General features: G+C 36.4%; 1 protein-coding gene across 2 annotated transcripts in view; it reads right to left on the reverse strand.

The window, feature by feature from the left end:
• Positions 1 to 1,578: 1,578 nt before the first annotated feature.
• ACP1 (acid phosphatase 1, soluble) overlaps positions 1,579 to 18,104 on the reverse strand; it is a 17,085-nt gene continuing 559 nt past the window's right edge. The window contains exons 2-6 of one of the 2 annotated variants that reach the window (XM_010566724.1): positions 10,139 to 10,212; positions 9,914 to 10,027; positions 5,268 to 5,329; positions 2,863 to 2,968; positions 1,579 to 1,939 (exon numbers count right to left, since the gene is read on the reverse strand). In XM_010566724.1, coding sequence (XP_010565026.1) covers positions 1,862 to 1,939; positions 2,863 to 2,968; positions 5,268 to 5,329; positions 9,914 to 10,027; positions 10,139 to 10,212 — 434 coding nt within the window. In that variant the 3' untranslated portion in view covers positions 1,579 to 1,861. Of the gene's footprint in view, positions 1,940 to 2,862; positions 2,969 to 5,267; positions 5,330 to 9,744; positions 9,859 to 9,913; positions 10,028 to 10,138; positions 10,213 to 18,104 lie in introns of both variants that reach the window. The other variant, XM_010566725.1, reaches the window with a different exon arrangement.

Genomic DNA, 18,104 nt, shown 5'->3' on the forward strand with positions numbered 1-18,104 from the left:
TCATTCTGGCAGAGAGTAACATTAGATTACGCCTAAATACTTCCACTTCTGAGGTTAGTGCATAAAACCACATTTAAGATTGTTTGTCCCTAACTGCCCATCATTTTCCCTCGTTTATTTTGTCAAAGCATTCATAAGTGGAAAATAATTTTTTCCAGAGTCAGTGCTTGATCTGACCTGAAATATTATATATATTACTCTTTGTCCCTGAAGTAAAACAGCTATTAACTTGCAAATTCCTAGCTTGTTCTTTAAAAATCATAACTATTGGTAATGCAATAATGCACAAAGAACCCGATTTCTGTATTTAAGTGTTCCATCTGCCCCTTGCCTTTTTCTAAGTAGGTTCTTAAGTTTTATGTCTGAAATTTTAGCACAAAACAGAAGCCTCACTAACACAAACACAGCTGTTCTACAGCAAGAGTCTCAGGAAACTTAATCCCCATTGTGCAGGCTGCAGCACACGCAGAGTGACACCAGGATTCCTCCCTCCCAGGAATGACAGGGTCCTCTATTGAAATGCATCCCTCTCCCAGAAGGGAGAGTAGGTGACAAATACAGAGACTACTCTATTAGTTTGGAAGGCAGACAGGGAAAAAAAAGGCTAAATAAATGAGAAAGCAAGTTTTACAGATCCAGTTTTACAAATAATGTGGTAATGCTAATTCATACCAATGTTGGTATTATTCAAAATAAGAATATCAGTTACATTACTGATCTCAGTACGTTTACATTTCTAAGGCAGAAATGAAAGGTGATGTTCGGACAAAGAGGCATGGATTTTTACAAAGCATTCAATTTTTGTCCAAGAGCAGAACTTTCTACTTACTGGCCTTCTGTTAACTTTGTATTATGTTACAGATGGACTGTCTTCAGGTTGCACTATACTCTCAGAGAACATTGTTGGCAGGCTATCCATTCTCCTGAGTAAATCTGAAAATATTGTCCGACACCCACATAGGAACTGGGATTATAGCAAATTTCTCATTGATTATATTGCATTGATTTGAGTATTTTACTACTATGAGATACAAAATGTACGTTTCACATTTAGGCTTTTAAGATGACCTTTTTTGTCCTCAAAGTAAATACTGTTACACGTACTTGTATCAGTGTGCTAGGAATTGACCACAAGACCAAAGGAAGACTAGCCAAAGAAGTCCTATTAACATCAATCACTATTTCTGAACTGAGTTCATCTTAATTAGTATAAAAATGTAATAGAACAAAAATTATTTCTTCTTTGAATAACTGAGCATTTAAACTGATACAAAAAAACATTTTCACAGGATCCTGATGACACACACAGAGGTTTTGCTTGCTTAAGCTTTGAAATAGTGCTACGAGCAATGTCTCTCTCGGGGCAGGCAGTTTTTTAGTCTAGTAGGCTCAGTGTGAAACAGCTTCAGCCCAAAGGCTGTCTAATGATACTAGGATGACAGGCCTAACTTATCATACATGAACTATTACCTCGCAGACTCCCACTGAAAGTTGATTTAAATGAACTCACTAAGGGCACAGTAAGAAGACCTCAGTTTAGTTAGTACAGCACATGAAGAAGCAAGATGTTACTTTTGCAGTGCTTGTGAGAAAGCACTGGAAGAGTTTACAGATAAATTTATTCTGAGTGATATACTTCCTTATTACACTGATGTGTGACAAAATGGTTGATCATCTAATCCAATTAAAACTTTGCTATATTTTTTAATTAGATGACAGAAAAGCTAAAACGTAGAATTAAACTGAAAAAGTTTTGAACCTACTGAGACGTAATTTTACAATTTAAATACATCAATCAAGTAAACTTTACATATTTCAGGAGAAGCTAATTATTTTCTTTTAGAAATAAAATGATGAAGCATTAATGAGACTTCTCAAAAAATGCTTTACAGCATCTAACACATTGCTCGTAAACAGTTTCAAAGTCCTTTTCATTCCCCTAGAAAAGAACAAAGGAAAAAGAACATAAGAATAGCAATACTGGCTCAAACAAAAAATTTTTGCAAACTAGTTTCCCACTGTCAGAAATGGCAAATAACTGACATTAGACAGTAAGAAGTAGAAGAATAAGAACAGTACAAATACTTGGTGATAGTTTTTGCATATTTGTCCCTGATTTGAACTACTTGCAGCTCAGGAACTTCGAAAGCCAAACATTGTGACTTTGTACTCAACAGTCCTGGATGAACTTTCCTTCACATATTTCTTCCCTTTGCTTTTTGAACCCTTATAAGCCACTTATTTTTTTCTTTACATTCACAGTAACCTGTCATGCTGAGTTTCACAGTTTAATGAAGCACTGTGTGGAGAAAAAAAAACCCTACAACCTCTTTTTCTTTTGAACCCCCTTCCCACTAATACCATTTGATATTCTCTACTTCTTAGATAATGAACAGAAATTCCTTATTCACCTTTTCCCATGATATCAAGATTTTATAGAACACTACTGCATCTTCATCCACTTGTCTTTCCTAAAGTGAAGAATCTTTATCTAATTGGTTGCTCTTGGCTGGTATTATTGAACTTCTTTGACCATCTCAGTCCATGTCTTTGTCTCTATCTTTCCTGATTACATCCTCTTTGCAAGGAGGCTGACCAACCAGGGCTTCACCCAGTATTGAAAATATAGGTGCACTGCATTATTTAAATTTAAATAACTATTATAAGCATAAAGACATGTTTTCTTTTCCTGTCCCAATAATTTATATTGTTTTGTTAAGTCATTAAAAAAAATATGTTTACACTTGGCTTTGTATAACAACAGATTATGTGTCACATGTCAACTGTGGGATCTGGAAAGTTTATATACTAGACATACACAACTTTTAATCAAGCCACCCAAAGAATTTCTTACATACATACATAGTATGGATCTTCAATGATAAGTTGTTTCTGTGGATCATAAGCTCCAAGTAGTTCAATTTTGGCCTTGCAGTCTTTAACTTGATTGCTTTTCCTTTTCAGATCTCTGTAAAAGAGAATAAAATTTTCCCCTAAGTTTTTCTTCAGAACATTTTTGGCATCAGCATGAGATGCTCATGACTGTTTCTAGAGAACACAGGAAAACAATATGCATCTGGACTCAGTCAATTCTATGGACTCTCTATGGTGCTGCTTATTTTCATTTGTTTCTTGTTGTATGGTTGTTTTTTTTTAACTGAGTATGGAGGACATATACATAAACTTAATTCAGAGCATAAACAAGCCGTCAGGCACTTGGCTAAGGCTTAACAGAACTTTTTAACAGTAAGTTCATCAAATTCTTTCTCAAATCAATCATTACTACTTTCAATATCCACCTTTAGCTTGTATTGAACAAAAATAATGAAAATTATCTAGATATTTTGCCAGAAGTATGAGTAAGCTTCTCCCATCTGTCCAAACCTGGTGTTTTAAATTGGTATGCTGCAAATTCTTTCAATACTGCCTCTAACTCATGTGAAGCCCTGCTACATTCAGTTAACAGAAAATGGTAAATTGGTGAGCAAGATCTGTCTTCCCTTTGACATACTATAACATTTCATCAGTTGTCATATCCTCTTTCTTCTACATTGCCTCCCATTGATAAAATATACTGGTATTGAGATGGTATTTTCTCCATCTACTTACAAATGGCCATCCATTATCCCAAATGCAGTTAAAATGTACCTCGCATCATCTTCAGATTAAAAGCAGCTCAGTACTGTGATTTTCACAATGCTGAACAGCCAGAACATATTCAATTCTTTTAGTATTACACATCTCCATACCAAATCATTTTACTTACCCAGCATTAAAAAAAAAAGGCAAAAAACCCTAATACTTAGTCATAAGCATAATCAGTTTTAAGAACTTAAATTCTAATTATCAGTTAATTCTGGTTACAAAATTAATTTCAGACAGTTTAGAAATAGCAGTGAGACCACAATATTGTTTTTCCTTGAACAAATATCAGGACCCCTCTATCAACTAAGAAGTTACTCCTTGAATTTACTGATTTTCAATAAATTCTCTAGCCTTTTATTATTAAAAAAAAATCTTAATCATTTTCTTCGAGGCTTTTGGCATACCGCTTAATGAACAGGAGAGGGCCAGGCTGCTCTGGTACTAAGGAAAAGAGATGTCCCAAATCTTCCTTTTCTGATATGACAGGCACTCCATCAATACCTGGAATCAGCTTGTCCTCCTAGTTCTACAAATAGGCATTCCCAGGGAAAATGGTTGAACTGGGTGCAAGTTTAAGGTGAAACTTAAGTGTAGCAGTAGCAACATCCCTATTGTAGTCGTGACGTTTCTTCTGCTCTGCAGCTCATATCATATAAATTGTTAATACAGAAGTAAGTTTCCATTTAAGAATTCAATTGAAAATAGAAGTAAGTCTAGTCACGTCTTTGCCTGATGCACTGCAATCAAGCCAAGTGTTATATACCCTTCATTCATGCAGGCTGTGTAAGAGAGGTCATGCAACTCATTCTAGAAAATTCAACAAAATTATATCAGTTAAGTGGTACTGCTTCTAAAAGTCTTTACGTGCTACTAATAGGATTTTACTTGGGTTTTGGTTTGTTGTTGGCTGTGGTGTTTTGGTTTTTTTTTTAAATACCTTTACAAGTAATAGTCTTTACAAGCACTTTGATACTTGCAGTTTATTAAAGCTCAGCCCCTTAACCCCAATCATCAAGACGTACGTAATTAAGTAGAAATTTTGCTAATGATACCCAAATTTTCACACTAGGCAGCTACTTCACCAAATCTTTCTAAAGCATGAATTGTCTCAAAGACGCACTTAAGTAGAACAATGCTAACAGTAACAAACAAGATTTGTGCCAGCTAACAACATTACTTATTTCAGAGATAACTCTATTTCTATTGAAAAAGAAAAAAACCCACACCATATTTAATCCCTTCCAAGTTTCTACAGTGTCTTTTAGATCCCATGCAATTAGAAAAACAGATTGTTTCAATCAACACAGTATGTCGTCATTCTTAACTATACAGGTATCAGCTGCAGATCTATAGCACAAAGCATACTAAATTTCCATGTCCTTAATCCTTGAGTGGCATGTATCACAGAAATAAACCGTTCAGTTCTAGCTCATTAAACTTAGTAGAAGTGAAGAATCTATCCATTACGATATCATTCACACACACACACAAAAAACCAACCCACAAAACAAAACAACCCAAGACAAGCCAAGCAGTAAAACGTGACATCTATCTTCAAAGTGACTTAAGAGACATCAGTACAAGTAATCCATATGAATTTGTTCCATTTCTTCATACATTACCTTAGATTGCTCTCATCCATACAAAGTATATAATCAAAGGTCTGGAAGTCATCTTTAGTAACCTAGAATTAAAAATACGTGCTTTAGCCTACAAACTGTGTTTGATTTATAAAAAGGGGGAAAAAAGTATTTTTTAATAAATCAGAACCACAAAATTGAGAGACACAGGTGGAAAGAATAAAACCATGTACCTTCATCAACTTTTACAATAACTTAAGGCATTTTAAATATACTCTGCCATAATTATTTATCCATTTCTGCAAGTTTTCCACAAAAAAACCCAAGTTAGCTATTTTACCAATAATTTTTTTTTAAATATCTCATGCATTAACTTAGAACATCATTACAAGTGACATTTCTAATGCTTTCCAATTACTAAAACTAAAGCAGGTTTCCCGTCATGGAAACCAGGCAATAAAAATGTAGACAGATTACTTTCTTGATAGGAAAACAAAAATGTATGTACCCTGGAATCAGCTGCAATACTTCCAAGCTAGAAATTTGTCACTACACAGCAAAAGATACCAAGTGAAATTCAAAGCTCAAGTATGATGTTATGAGTTACAATCTCTTAAAAACAAATGCATTCACAGTCTTTTAGGCCATGTAAGTTCAGAAAATTTATGGTATGATGTGAAAAAAACTGGGATCTATTGTACATCTTTCTACCATCATACCATCTGTTCTTTCTCTTTCCTGTAGCTTACTGACTCCTAAACATGAACATAAACTACATTCAGAGATCTGAGTTCAGAGTCAGGTAGGCAAACATTGCAGATAAACCACTATCTTCAGTACTAATGCTATTTGTATGGGAATAAGGATGGTTGCAGATTTTTACAAGTATAATTATATTTTAGTTTACATTTAAGACTTGGCTTCAGGTAAAATCTTCCCAGACCACGCCCACAATGCACAGGATGCTAGTATAAGATATCTCAACCAAGTGTCCATAATGAGGATGAATAAAGGGGATAAAATCTATACTGAGTTCACATTAAGACTGCATTTCATGCATAGTCCTATATGTAGTATCACAACCAAGAAACTTGCAAAGTTTGTTCAGTACAGGTTTTTCTGGCAGGCGTCTCTTGGAAGGATGAGCTAAAGAAGTGAGTAAGCAAGTGAACGGACAAAAAGGCAAAATACATTATCCTCTAAGAGTTTTAAATTGTAAAAATTATTTACACATTTAAAAAAAACCCCAGGTTTAGATGGCAAAAAACCCACTTATTTTTGTTCAAACAGCAAATAGATACTGATTAAGCTCCCGTAACAGGGAGTAAGAAAAGACCTACAGAAATTATCACCAGACTAAAGTCATAAATGAAATATTCCACACAAGGAGAACTGAAGGGGTGAGATATGTAGGGGGGAGCATTTGAAAAGAAAGGGTTAACGGTGAAAACTAATGCAGACTTGTTTATTTTCACTGTAAAAATATTTGCTGTATTCATGCAGTGCCTCTGACCTACGAAAATATTTTTGCAGTGGAAATAGCTCTGTTTTCCTGGCAACTCTAAGCAGGACCTCTACAAGCTGCTTCTGACTGCTCTACACAGCTAAACACTGGCCCCTGTGAAAATACGTGGGCATAGATTTCTTTGTAGTGCAGACATATGTAAGAATAAAAACCAGTGAAAAGGAAAAACACACGTGCCACACTTCCCACACTCTCTGTATACTTGACAACTTGACAGTTATTACCCTATGAACCAGAAGCTTGTGGTCTTAAGCCCTACTGTAATATCAGATAGAAAAAGCTTAATTGAGCAAACTCTAGTGAACTGAAGATAGTCCTCAAAACTATGAAAACTAGTATTTGGGGGGAAGAAATTGAGGACATAAAAATTTATGTACATTTTGAGAAGAGTAGTGGAGAGCTCAAGAAGTCGCCTTTGGATAGAACTACACAGACAACAATAACTTTACATTAAAAAAATAGCATATAACCATTATTAAAGACCATCAATGGAGAAACACATGATCACTCAAATTTATTTGTTAAACATTTCCCTTTGTTTACAGAAGGGAAATCTCCTTTTCTGTGTCTAAAAACCAAAGACAGGCAGTAGTCCTCAAATTTATTCAGTTGTGAAACAGTGTTTTAATACAGCCTTCCTCTAATCTCAATTTCGCATTTAAGGCAAATGCACGGTATGAGTCATACAGAAATCAATTTTGGCCTCAGCATGAATAAAAGTGAAACTGATTAATACCTATCTGTTTTGTGCATGAAGACTAAGAGCTTAGAGAATTTCAGCAGGTGCATAAACATACAGCAACCTACCATCAACTAAAATGTTAACAAACTCTTTATTTTATATATAAAGATATACACTTATTTTTATACTTCAGTTTTCACTTAAAATTCACTTAAATGATCACTGTATATGATGGTAGGATGTAACCAATTTAACATTCTCTCTTACATAAATCATTCTTGTAGCATTTATGTCAGTTTTCAATAAAAAAAGGTACAATCCAAGATTATCATAATTATGCACAAAATTACATGAAAGAAAGTGCCTTTCACTGGGTGGGTAACAGTTTTCCACAGGAGTGAAGAGGATAATTGCATGAGGTAGTCATCTTATGACAGCATTTTGAAGGCAACAGAAGATAAATCCCTTCTCTCTATTTCTGCAGCTTCTGTATTAAATCCTCCTTAATCTGTTCTGAAACAAGTCACACACAAAATTTTATCCTTGAGTTTGTCTCTAATAGTGAAACAAATACACTTCTACTTGTATTAATGTGACTACTCTGAAAAGTCCTATTCTACACTGTTCGGTCTCTTTCCAGAAGTACTACGAGACCCTGTCACGTCCACAGTTTACAGAATCAGCAGAGACCATTTGACAAAGTCTGAAAAATATTGGAGTTACATAGTTAACATCCAGTGCAAAATGAACAGTTACCTGTAGTTCAAGGATTTGAAAATTTTCTTTATAAAAGAAACTGCTTGTACCAGGATGTTTTAGACAAATTTTCATCCTGTTAGTCTTCCATTTTATTGTCTCATTCTTGTTAATTTTCTCTCCCTGTATATGTAACATTTTAGGCTCTTCTGCTTTAAACATCTCTTAATTTGTCAGAATGTATTAGCAAATGTCTTCATTAAAGTGTTTTCATTCTCCCTCTGCCAAAGAAGGCTATATAGATTTGTTTCAAGGCAGAGGAACAACTGGTTTTGGATGCTTTGCTTTAGTTTAGCTGCTCATAAACCACTCCAGTAAATACCCAAGAACAGTTCTCAAGTTTCCAAGGCTTATCTTTTAAGAATACCAACATGTTACACTACTGCGACTGAAACACTGACTGATTAGTTTCAGTACCGTTTAGGTTGTACAATGATAAATAATGCTGTTTGTAAGCACTGATGAATAGTAAATCCAGAACTTGTAACACGAAAAGATCACAACAGACCTTTTCTAGTAATTATTCTAATAGTAAAACACTGAAAAATCTAAAACAATGTTGTGCTCAATCCTGTTTGTTTTATTATATAATGGAGATTAGCATCAGGAGAGGTCGGCAGAGGGCAATTGACTAATTGAGGGAATTTATTTTAAAAAGTTAAAAAACTAAACATGGAGTCTTTGAAAGTGAAGAAAGTAAATATGACCTCAGCAAGGTCTAGTAAAATTCTGAAGGGAACAGAAATGGAAGATAGTAACAAGACTACCTGATCTTTTTGTCAGTACAAGAACTAGTAGCATAAACTCAAGCTAAGTAAAGGTCAAGCCCTAAAGGAGTATCTTATGTCCAGAGAATAGCTAACTGAAGTAAGTTATGTGCATCTATTTGAGTGTCTGAATGATTTTAATAGATGCAGACACATTTATTTCCGATCTCTCTGGAATGCAGGATGGAAATACACGTTCTTTTGTTAATGAAAACTGAGATGAGTTTTGGTAAAACTTAGAGGATTTCACAAAGACACTTTGACTTAAGAATGTTTCAAGGGTACGTTTTCCTTTGAAGTAACTGTGCTACTAATCTTGGGTTTGAGTGCTTTCATTCTAATTTAGCACTCTAAATTTTTTTAAAAGATCTTCATGCAAGAGTAGAAGCTTTTTGTGATGGATGAACAGGTATTCTACTTCTTTTTGGACCTGCTAAATAAAAATACAATTCCTTGCTGAAAGAAGCATCACAGATTACTAGAGTAAGTCCATTTTAAAAAAGCATTAAAAAAATGTTTCAGAAAACTGCCCAAAATACTAAACATTTGAAAGTAGGATTCTTCTATAATGCAGAAACTGCTCCAATGCTTCCAATGAAGCTTAGTAACAAGAAACTCACTGACCTCAACTAGAAGAGTTAGGCCACTTTGGAGTCCTTTGAAAAACTGCACATGATATTTATTACTTGATGCTTAACATGCATTAGTCAAACGACTTCTGTGACTGTAATGGTTAGGGCCAAACAAAGCATGGGTATGAATACGAAAGAAAAATATACTCTCTTCTACCTGCCGTGCTTTGTGTGCTGTCTCAATGCCATGATTTCTTAGACAGCTTAAAGCCCTTGCATCTGGGGAGCGCCCCACGTTCCAGTCTGAAACAGCAGCACTGTCTGTCATCCACTGTAACAACAAAACAAATACATACACACATTTAAAGGAAATTAAAATACAGTACCTGCCTCGCAATATGATTCATGGTAATGCCATGCTTCTTCATGCAAGTCTGTCCTCGATAGTCAGGAGGGCTTCCTATTTCATAGGCAGATGTCGCTGCACTGTCTATCCTCCACTACAGAAAAACAAATTTATATTTTTATGTTTCCTTTCTCACAGCTTATATTTCTACTAACTGGCTATGAGACAGTTATTTCTTAGGCAGGAACAGAAATAAATAGCTTACCTTATTTTCAACTTTTTCATCAGTTACAAGTTTTCTAAAAACTGCTTCAGCTATTGGAGAGCGACAAATGTTTCCTATAGAAACAGGAGATTAAAGTGAAACTTCAGATTATTTAAAACAAAAAATCAGTAATTGTGTGGATTTGTCAGCACAGAGCAGATTAAAGATTTTTATTTACTCTAGGTAGAACGCGGATTGCTTATGTTATTATAACCCAAGAGATTCTGCAAAGGTGGAAACCCAGAGTCCTGCACCTGGGTTGAGGCAATCTCCAGTATCAGTACAGGCTGGGGGATGAAGGGATTGAGAGCAGCCCTGTGTAGAAGGACTTGGGGATATCGGTGGGTGAAAAATTGGATATGAGCTGGCAGCGTGCACTTGCAGTCCAGAAAACCAATTGTATCTTGAGCTGCATCAAAAGACGCGTGACCAGCAGGTCAAGGGAGGTGATTCTGCCCCTCTGCTCTGCTCAGGTGAAAGCCCACCCAGAGTACTGCATCCAGCTCTGGGGTCCCCAGCACAAGAAAGACATGGACCTGTTAGAGTGGGTCCAGAGGAGGGCCACAAAAATGATCAGAGGGCTGGAACATCTCTGACTGAGAATTGGAGTTGCGCAGCACGGAGAAGAGAAGGACTGGGGAGATCTTATTGTGGCCCTTCTATATGTAAAGGGGGCTGTAGTGACAGGACAAGGGGCAACGGTTTTAAACTGAAAGAGGTTACATTTATATTGGACATAGGGAAGAAATTTTGTTACAACGAGGGTGGTGAGGCGCTGGAACAGGTTGCCAAGAGATGTTGTGGATGCCCCATCCCTGGCAGTGTCCAAGGCCAGGCTGGATGGGGATTTGAGCAACCTGGTCTAGTGGAAGGTGTCCCTGCCCATAGCAGGGGGGTTGGACTAGATGGTCTTTGAAGGTCCTTTCCCACCCAAATCATTCTATGATTCTATACTATCCATCAGTCTCTTGAAATGCATATCATTATATGAAAATATAACTTATTAAAATAAATAGGAGGAATATTGTGTAAGAAGATTGCTCTTTTCTTCCCCTCCACAAAGAATCCATGATCACAAAAGAGAGGCAAAATTACAGAATTTATACGGCAGCAAATCATCTTTATCTTCAAATCTTCCTACACACCGGCAAATTTCAACTAACACTTTACTGGAGAATCATGAATATTTGCCTGCAGTATTTACATTACTACCTACTTGTTAACAAAAACTTCTGGACAATTCCAAAACACAGCCACCACCACTGTGGAATCCATGTCGTGAAATAGCTGAACAACCTGTAGTAGAAAAACTCCTGACCACTGAAGTGAAGTCACTGCAGGTCAAACTGAGCCCTTCTCAAGAGCAGCTTCCAGATACCAATTCCAGCCCCCCCAAGAGAAATCAATTACACAAGCTCTAAAAACACCTCAGGAAAATAAATTTGCCATTTTTTGGGGGGGTCCAAAATATGGAGGATTAGGAACAAAACATAACTGAATGCAAAGCTGAAGTGCTGCCAATCAGCCAACAGTTAAGGTACTTAATTATATAAATATGTAATCTGTCTTCCCTTCCAGTGGCCTCCAATTGCTCTAGCCACTTGATCTGACCTTATTTTCAATAAGAACCTATTTCAACAATGAAATAGTGCCCTGTTAAAAACTAGAAATAACGGATCTACAGCATTTTTGCTCCACTGCTGAAGATGTAACTAAGTTAACCATCTAAGGTAGACCTCTCAAACTTACATGCAAAAATACATATTCTTTGAAAAAGAATTATATGTCTCAACAACAATAAAAAGTCTATTCAACTATTATTTTAGTTCTTTCTACCTTTTCATCCTTCAGAAATTCTGAGTAACTAGATGGATATTCACAGTATTTGATATGTCACCCAGATGCACAATAAATCACACAAACAAATCTTCACTTTCCATCAAAGAGAATGTATGACTTTGCTATCTCTGACTTTTGAACAGATAAGTATAAAATATCACAAATGGCAACAGTCATTTCTATACCTTTAAATAAATCACTCTTCTACTACTGATTAGATTATTTCCAAATCTCAAACAGAAAAAAAAAAATGAAATGCCCATGAACAAAGCTAAGTTTCCAGCAGCAAAAAGAAATTTTCAGATCAAGCACTTAGCCTCATTTTCATGCCTATATCTTCAAACAAAATATCAAGGTAGTTACTTCACTGCTAAAGAGAAAGAAGCTACTATGATCTGGGCATCTAGTAACTTCCTGTCAATCATACCAACTATAAAAAAAAAAAAAACAACAACAAAGTGGGAAGTGAACCACTGAAGTAATACAAATTTGCTGTCAAAGTTTGAGAGAACATCAAATCGCTAAAGGACATGGCTAACCATTGAGAAATTCATGTTGCTGAAACATTAAGTGAATTTTGATAGCAGTAGATGTCTCCCAGGAGAAAGCATACATTTCCTTTGTTTGAACTAGTTTATTCCAAGCAGAGAAACTAAATTGGTCTTGGAAGAAAAATAAAGCACGAAAAAGTTGGTTTTATTTATAAAGTAAGTGAGAAAACAGGTTAGGGCTTATTAATTATAAAAATGTTAAAGAATATGCTAATAAATTAGAAAAATAAATCTCACTTCTTTGAGTAAGCCAGTTGGACAATAAACAATGTAATTTTACTAGGAAACAGAGGGAACATGATAACATACAGCATAAGACAGAAAAGAACCTTCATAATCAGTGAGCCCAATCCTTTGATACTGCAGGCATATACAGCATCACTTCTCTTAAAAACACATCCAGCTTTCTTTTAAAAAGCATCATCTATCTTAAAAGGCTATTTCAGATACTCATTTCCTGTGGCAGCTTGAAACCTTCCAGTTCCCACTTTATTCTTGGAAGTCTATGCTCATCTGATCTTGGTTAACATCACTCTCTATCTTAAAAACCTTTCTTTCCTTCAACAGATACAGAACCCTTGTCAAGCATAGCTGTGCTAAACTAAACAAACCAAGCTCTCAGTCTGCTCATGAAATGAACTGACCCTTATCTAATCACTCCAGTTAAGCCAGCTCTGCACTTGTTCTAATTTGAATTTATTTTTCTTGAATACTGACAAATAAAACCACAGACCACACTGCAGGAAAAGATTTCACCAACTTGTTTTATAAAAGAAAAAAAAAAAAGTCTGATATACTTACTTAGCTCTTTTGAAAATAACCTGAGATAACTTCTACAATCACATTTGACTCCTTCACGAGTATCAAATTTGCGATCATAATCCCCCACTTCTAATTTGTCCATTCCCTCTCTTTCTCTGTTGCTCTGACTTAAAAATTAATGTCTTCCGTGATGACACATTCCAGATATTACCGGAGGTATTAACGGTATTACAGAACTGCAATCACCATTCAAATCTATTCTTGGGGACTATGGACAGAATCCCAGAACTGACTTAATAGAAACTCTTTTCTCCACATACTCTGCAATATTATTTTCATCCTAACCAACTCTGTTTACCCATGCTACTCCTTGCAACTGTTATCATTCATTTCATCGTTAATGTAAAGCCTGATCTCATCTCACTGATATATGCAAACTTCCATCCTGGTTTTCCAGTCATTGTCCCTTTCCCATGATATTTTCTATCCATTTCATATCCAGTTTTACATCCCACATCTGTCTTTCCAGGCTTTGTTGAGGTCCCTAACAGATGCACAGTATTTCCTAAGTTATGGATTGACAGCCACAATTGGGGAATATCTCACAATAAGATTAATAGGGAGATTACCTTCCTCTTTGGACTTGAACCATATTTTCCTTAAATGTTACCAACACCTTGTATTTGCTACCTATCCCCCTCTGTTGTATTTCTGACTGATCTAATCATGCTCTTTTTATGTAGAAGATACCAGTACTAAAGTTCTCTGAATCTCCATCTTCTCCCTTCTTTTTTAAATTTCAAGCTCTTAAAGTTGTAGTAACATTTTCAATCATAAAAAACTAGTACCCAAGGTACCCAGACACAGTCCATCCATCGAAATAAATCCTACAAACATCTCCAAATATGATGATTCAAGGTTAAGAGACTTAAATTTCAATCACAGAATCAGTACAGGAACCATTTGCTGATCACTTTTATGGAATCATGTTTTCTCACTCATTTTCTATAAACAAGGACTCCAGTGACGGTTATCCAAGCCAATGCTTAATTTTTTTAGTTCTTACTCCAGTCTCTGCATTAATCTTTGACCCATTCCCATACAGAAATGGAAGCATTGCTTCTACTGACAGGAAAGACAACTTGTAACCCTCCCACTACCAAAACCTTGCCACACAAACCCAATACAGCATCATCCATCAGGTCCCCTTCATAAGTGAGTGTTTAAAACTCACTACTCACTTTATTCCATTCCTCACCCAGATTCCTGTCTGAACTTCATCATGAGTCCTAGATCTTTCCAGTTAAGTCTATCTTGTCACACTCAGCATTCAGGTAGCTTTGTAAGGAACCATTCAAGGCTCTGATTTTAGTCCAGATTCCCTGGCTTTCACTTCACAGTCAATTTCATTGAATACTTACACTCTTTATCTGAAAAACCTAAGTATATAGCTACCTAAATGATATCATCTAACTTCCATACATCCCCCCACTACCAACACACAGTGAGATTTCTCTCAGAAGTCGAATATTAGCATATGTGTGTGTATATATTTCTAAGCAGAACTCAATTTTTGCTCAAGATCTCTTAACACTTTTTAAGCGTAGACCTTATAATCTTATTTTCCAAATTTCTTAATTTTTGCTTTTACAACCATGCTTTCAACTCTCTAGTACTTCTGCATCATTCTGAAACAGATTAAATAAGGCATTGTAGTCTTACAGCTAGCTTACCAATGCTGCACAGAATAAAGGTACTTTCCTTACATTTAGCTAACATTCTCTTCTTTATCAAAAAAATGGCATTATTTCTTTTTGTCATCTTGCTAAGAACCCTCATTACAGAAGTTTTCCATGACTTCTTCAATGCCTTATCCAACCTATTGCTTTCCGATTCTGCTGCTATAAATGGCATTTTGCCCCATGAAACCTTGTATTTGGCTATATCTAAATGCATATAATGGATTGTGACAACTGAACTAGGAAACTCAAGTCTCTCTGTAAACTAATTTCCTCCTACCCAATAATTAATTGTCATTTTAGAAATTATTTTATGCAGTCTAAATCTCTGATGGCAATACTCATAGTCAGTGCTTCACAACAAGCTTCAATTTTCTGAGGACCCAGCCAAAACCACTTTGCTTATTGTTCACCTGTCTTACAACTGTTCCTCCACACATGGAGATCAGTAAGCCAATGCCTGGTCTAAGATGCCCATGCAGCTTGTTATCTTACAGTGAACAAGTCATCAGAAAGAAAGAGGCTGACTTATGTAACACAGTATCATATTAAGCTCATTTCTGGAGCTCAGCCATTAATTAGATGAACTACGTAGGTGTAAAAAGAGCAAACTGCATTTTGGTTCACCTCCAGTTTTAATTGTTTCTTTGCCTTAAATGAAAAAAAATTCTTGCCCGGTGCCTTTTCATATACTGTAATTACATATGTTGCTGGGTGCTTCATTTACTTCTCAGTGATGAGGAACCCTTATCATTAATGTAGTTATGCACATTAACTAGATTGATTTTGTTGTGTAATGAGTATCTTCTTATCTCATTACAAACAAAGAACACAGTCAACAGATATTTCAGTAATAGGTTTCTTTCAAAATAATGTAGAAAGAAATCTTTTTCATGAAGGCTTGTACTTTCAGTGATCAGCTCTCACTGAAAGTGGCAAACTTCAGAACTAATGTGCTTTATTAACCAGCACAGAATACTACAGATAAATGCAGTTCTAGAAATATGTTTAGTGCTCTTTTCAGCAATAACCATAGGTATTATTTCTAATAAAATTTAGGAGGAAAAATCTATTAAGGCATAAGCATCACTCTTCAAGACTAATAAAATTAAGCAAGAAAAGCAGGAAGAAGAAACAAGCTGCCTTCAAAACTTAACTGAGAAGAGTACATATCTGACTGAAAAAAAGAAGTGCTTGTCATGTCAATTAGATTTTATGTCACACGCCACATACCATTACGGTCATTTTTTTATAACCCAGTAACACAGAAAAGGAAATGTAAAAGGTATTTACAACATTTGTTTAAAAAAATCCATCTCTTTAAACATCAGTCCCAACTTGTTCGCCCTTTCCTCAAACTTAGTAATTTCACTCCATACCTAAATTATTACATTATCATCTACTAATAACAGTTCCTCAGAGACTCAACTGGATTAGGAACTTTTTACAGTGCAAATCACCATCACAGGCTTACCTATCACCCATAGATACATATGAATCATTTCGTGAAGATTACTACTGCCTTTAGAACATAGTGTTTGGAAAGAAGGATGCATATTTGTCCTGGTTTCAGCTGGGATAGAGTTAACTGCCTTCCTAGTAGCTGGTACAGTGCTATGTTTTCAGTTCAGTATGCAAAGAATGTTGATAACACTGATGTTTTCAGTTGTTGCTCAGTAATGTTTAGACTAAAGTCAAGGATTTTTCAGCTTCTCATGCCCAGCCAGCGAGAAAGCTGGAGGGGCACAAGAAGTTGGGACAGGACACAGCCAGGGCACCTGACCCAAACTGGCCAATGGTGTATTCCATACCATGGGACGTCCCATCCAGTATAGGAACTGGGAAGTGGGGACAGGGAATCGCCGCTTGGGGACTAGCTGGGTGTTGGTCAGCGGGTGGTGAGCAATTGCCCTGCGCATCATTTGTACGTTCCAATCCTTTTATTCCTACTGTTGTCATTTTATTAGTGTTATCATTATTAGTTTCTTCTTTTCTGTTCTATTCAACCATTCTTATTTCAACCCAGGAGTTTTACTTCTTTTTCCTGATTTTCTTCCCCATACCACTGGATGGGGGGGGAGTGAGTGAGCGGCTGCGTGGTGCTTAGTTGCTGGCTGGGGTTAAACCACGACAATATGAATTAGAAGTTTTAATACAAAAACATTTGTCTAGGCCACTGGATCCCAAACATACGGCAACTGATAATCCCTTACTGAAGGATGTTTTCCCTAAATTATGATTAGGGGCTGATTTTACTGTAAGGTAAACATCAGAACATATTTCACAAAATTAAACTCTTGTTTTCCTATTCAATTAATTTGCATTTCTCCTATTACAACAGAAAAGCAGATAGCAAAGAACCCCCACATTAATCAATGGTTTTGTAACCAAACTGGCAAAATGCCAAGGATTGGCAGGGATCAACTCTCAGCACATAGGTAAGATTATAAGGGCTAGGAAGCAGATAATGTTAAAAGCCCTCCTAGATCAGAGGAAAGAGCCATCTAGCTTGTTATCCCCCAAAGGGATCAGAAGCAGATGTTTAGAGAAAGCACGTACAAAACGGGGCACAGCCCTGTAATCCATGTAGTCAGGTTAGCAATTCGTTGGTTGTGAAGATGCAGAAGATCATCTTGCTTATCAGTAATCAATTGTCCTAAGCTTCAGGAAAGCATCCAAACTCTTTCTGATCTCATTTACACTTCTGGTTTCCATGAGTTCTCATGACATGAAATGCACAACTTAAGCACATAGAATACCTTTTAAAAAATAAAATAAAAATTGTTTCCTAGCTCTTCATTTAGGTAGCCCTTCAAAAATGTCACGGCCTTTTCATGATAGCCATGATTTCATAGACCAACACCATCTCCACCTTCCACCAAGTTCTTTTTCTTACTTCAAGGCCTAACATATTTTCCCTCTTCTTACAGAGGCTGCTCCGTTAACTTCAGTCACGCTTGCCACCGTTTTCCCTCCCTTTTCAACGTGAACCGCAACCCGCCCCCCGGAGGTCGGGCTGCCGCTGTGCCGCCGGGGAGACTGGCGGGGGGGGGGGGGGGGGGGGGGGGGGTGCTC

The sequence above is a fragment of the Haliaeetus leucocephalus genome, unplaced genomic scaffold (genome assembly GCF_000737465.1).
Source record: "Haliaeetus leucocephalus isolate CR32 unplaced genomic scaffold, Haliaeetus_leucocephalus-4.0 Scaffold217, whole genome shotgun sequence".
Lineage (NCBI taxonomy): Eukaryota > Metazoa > Chordata > Aves > Accipitriformes > Accipitridae > Haliaeetus > Haliaeetus leucocephalus.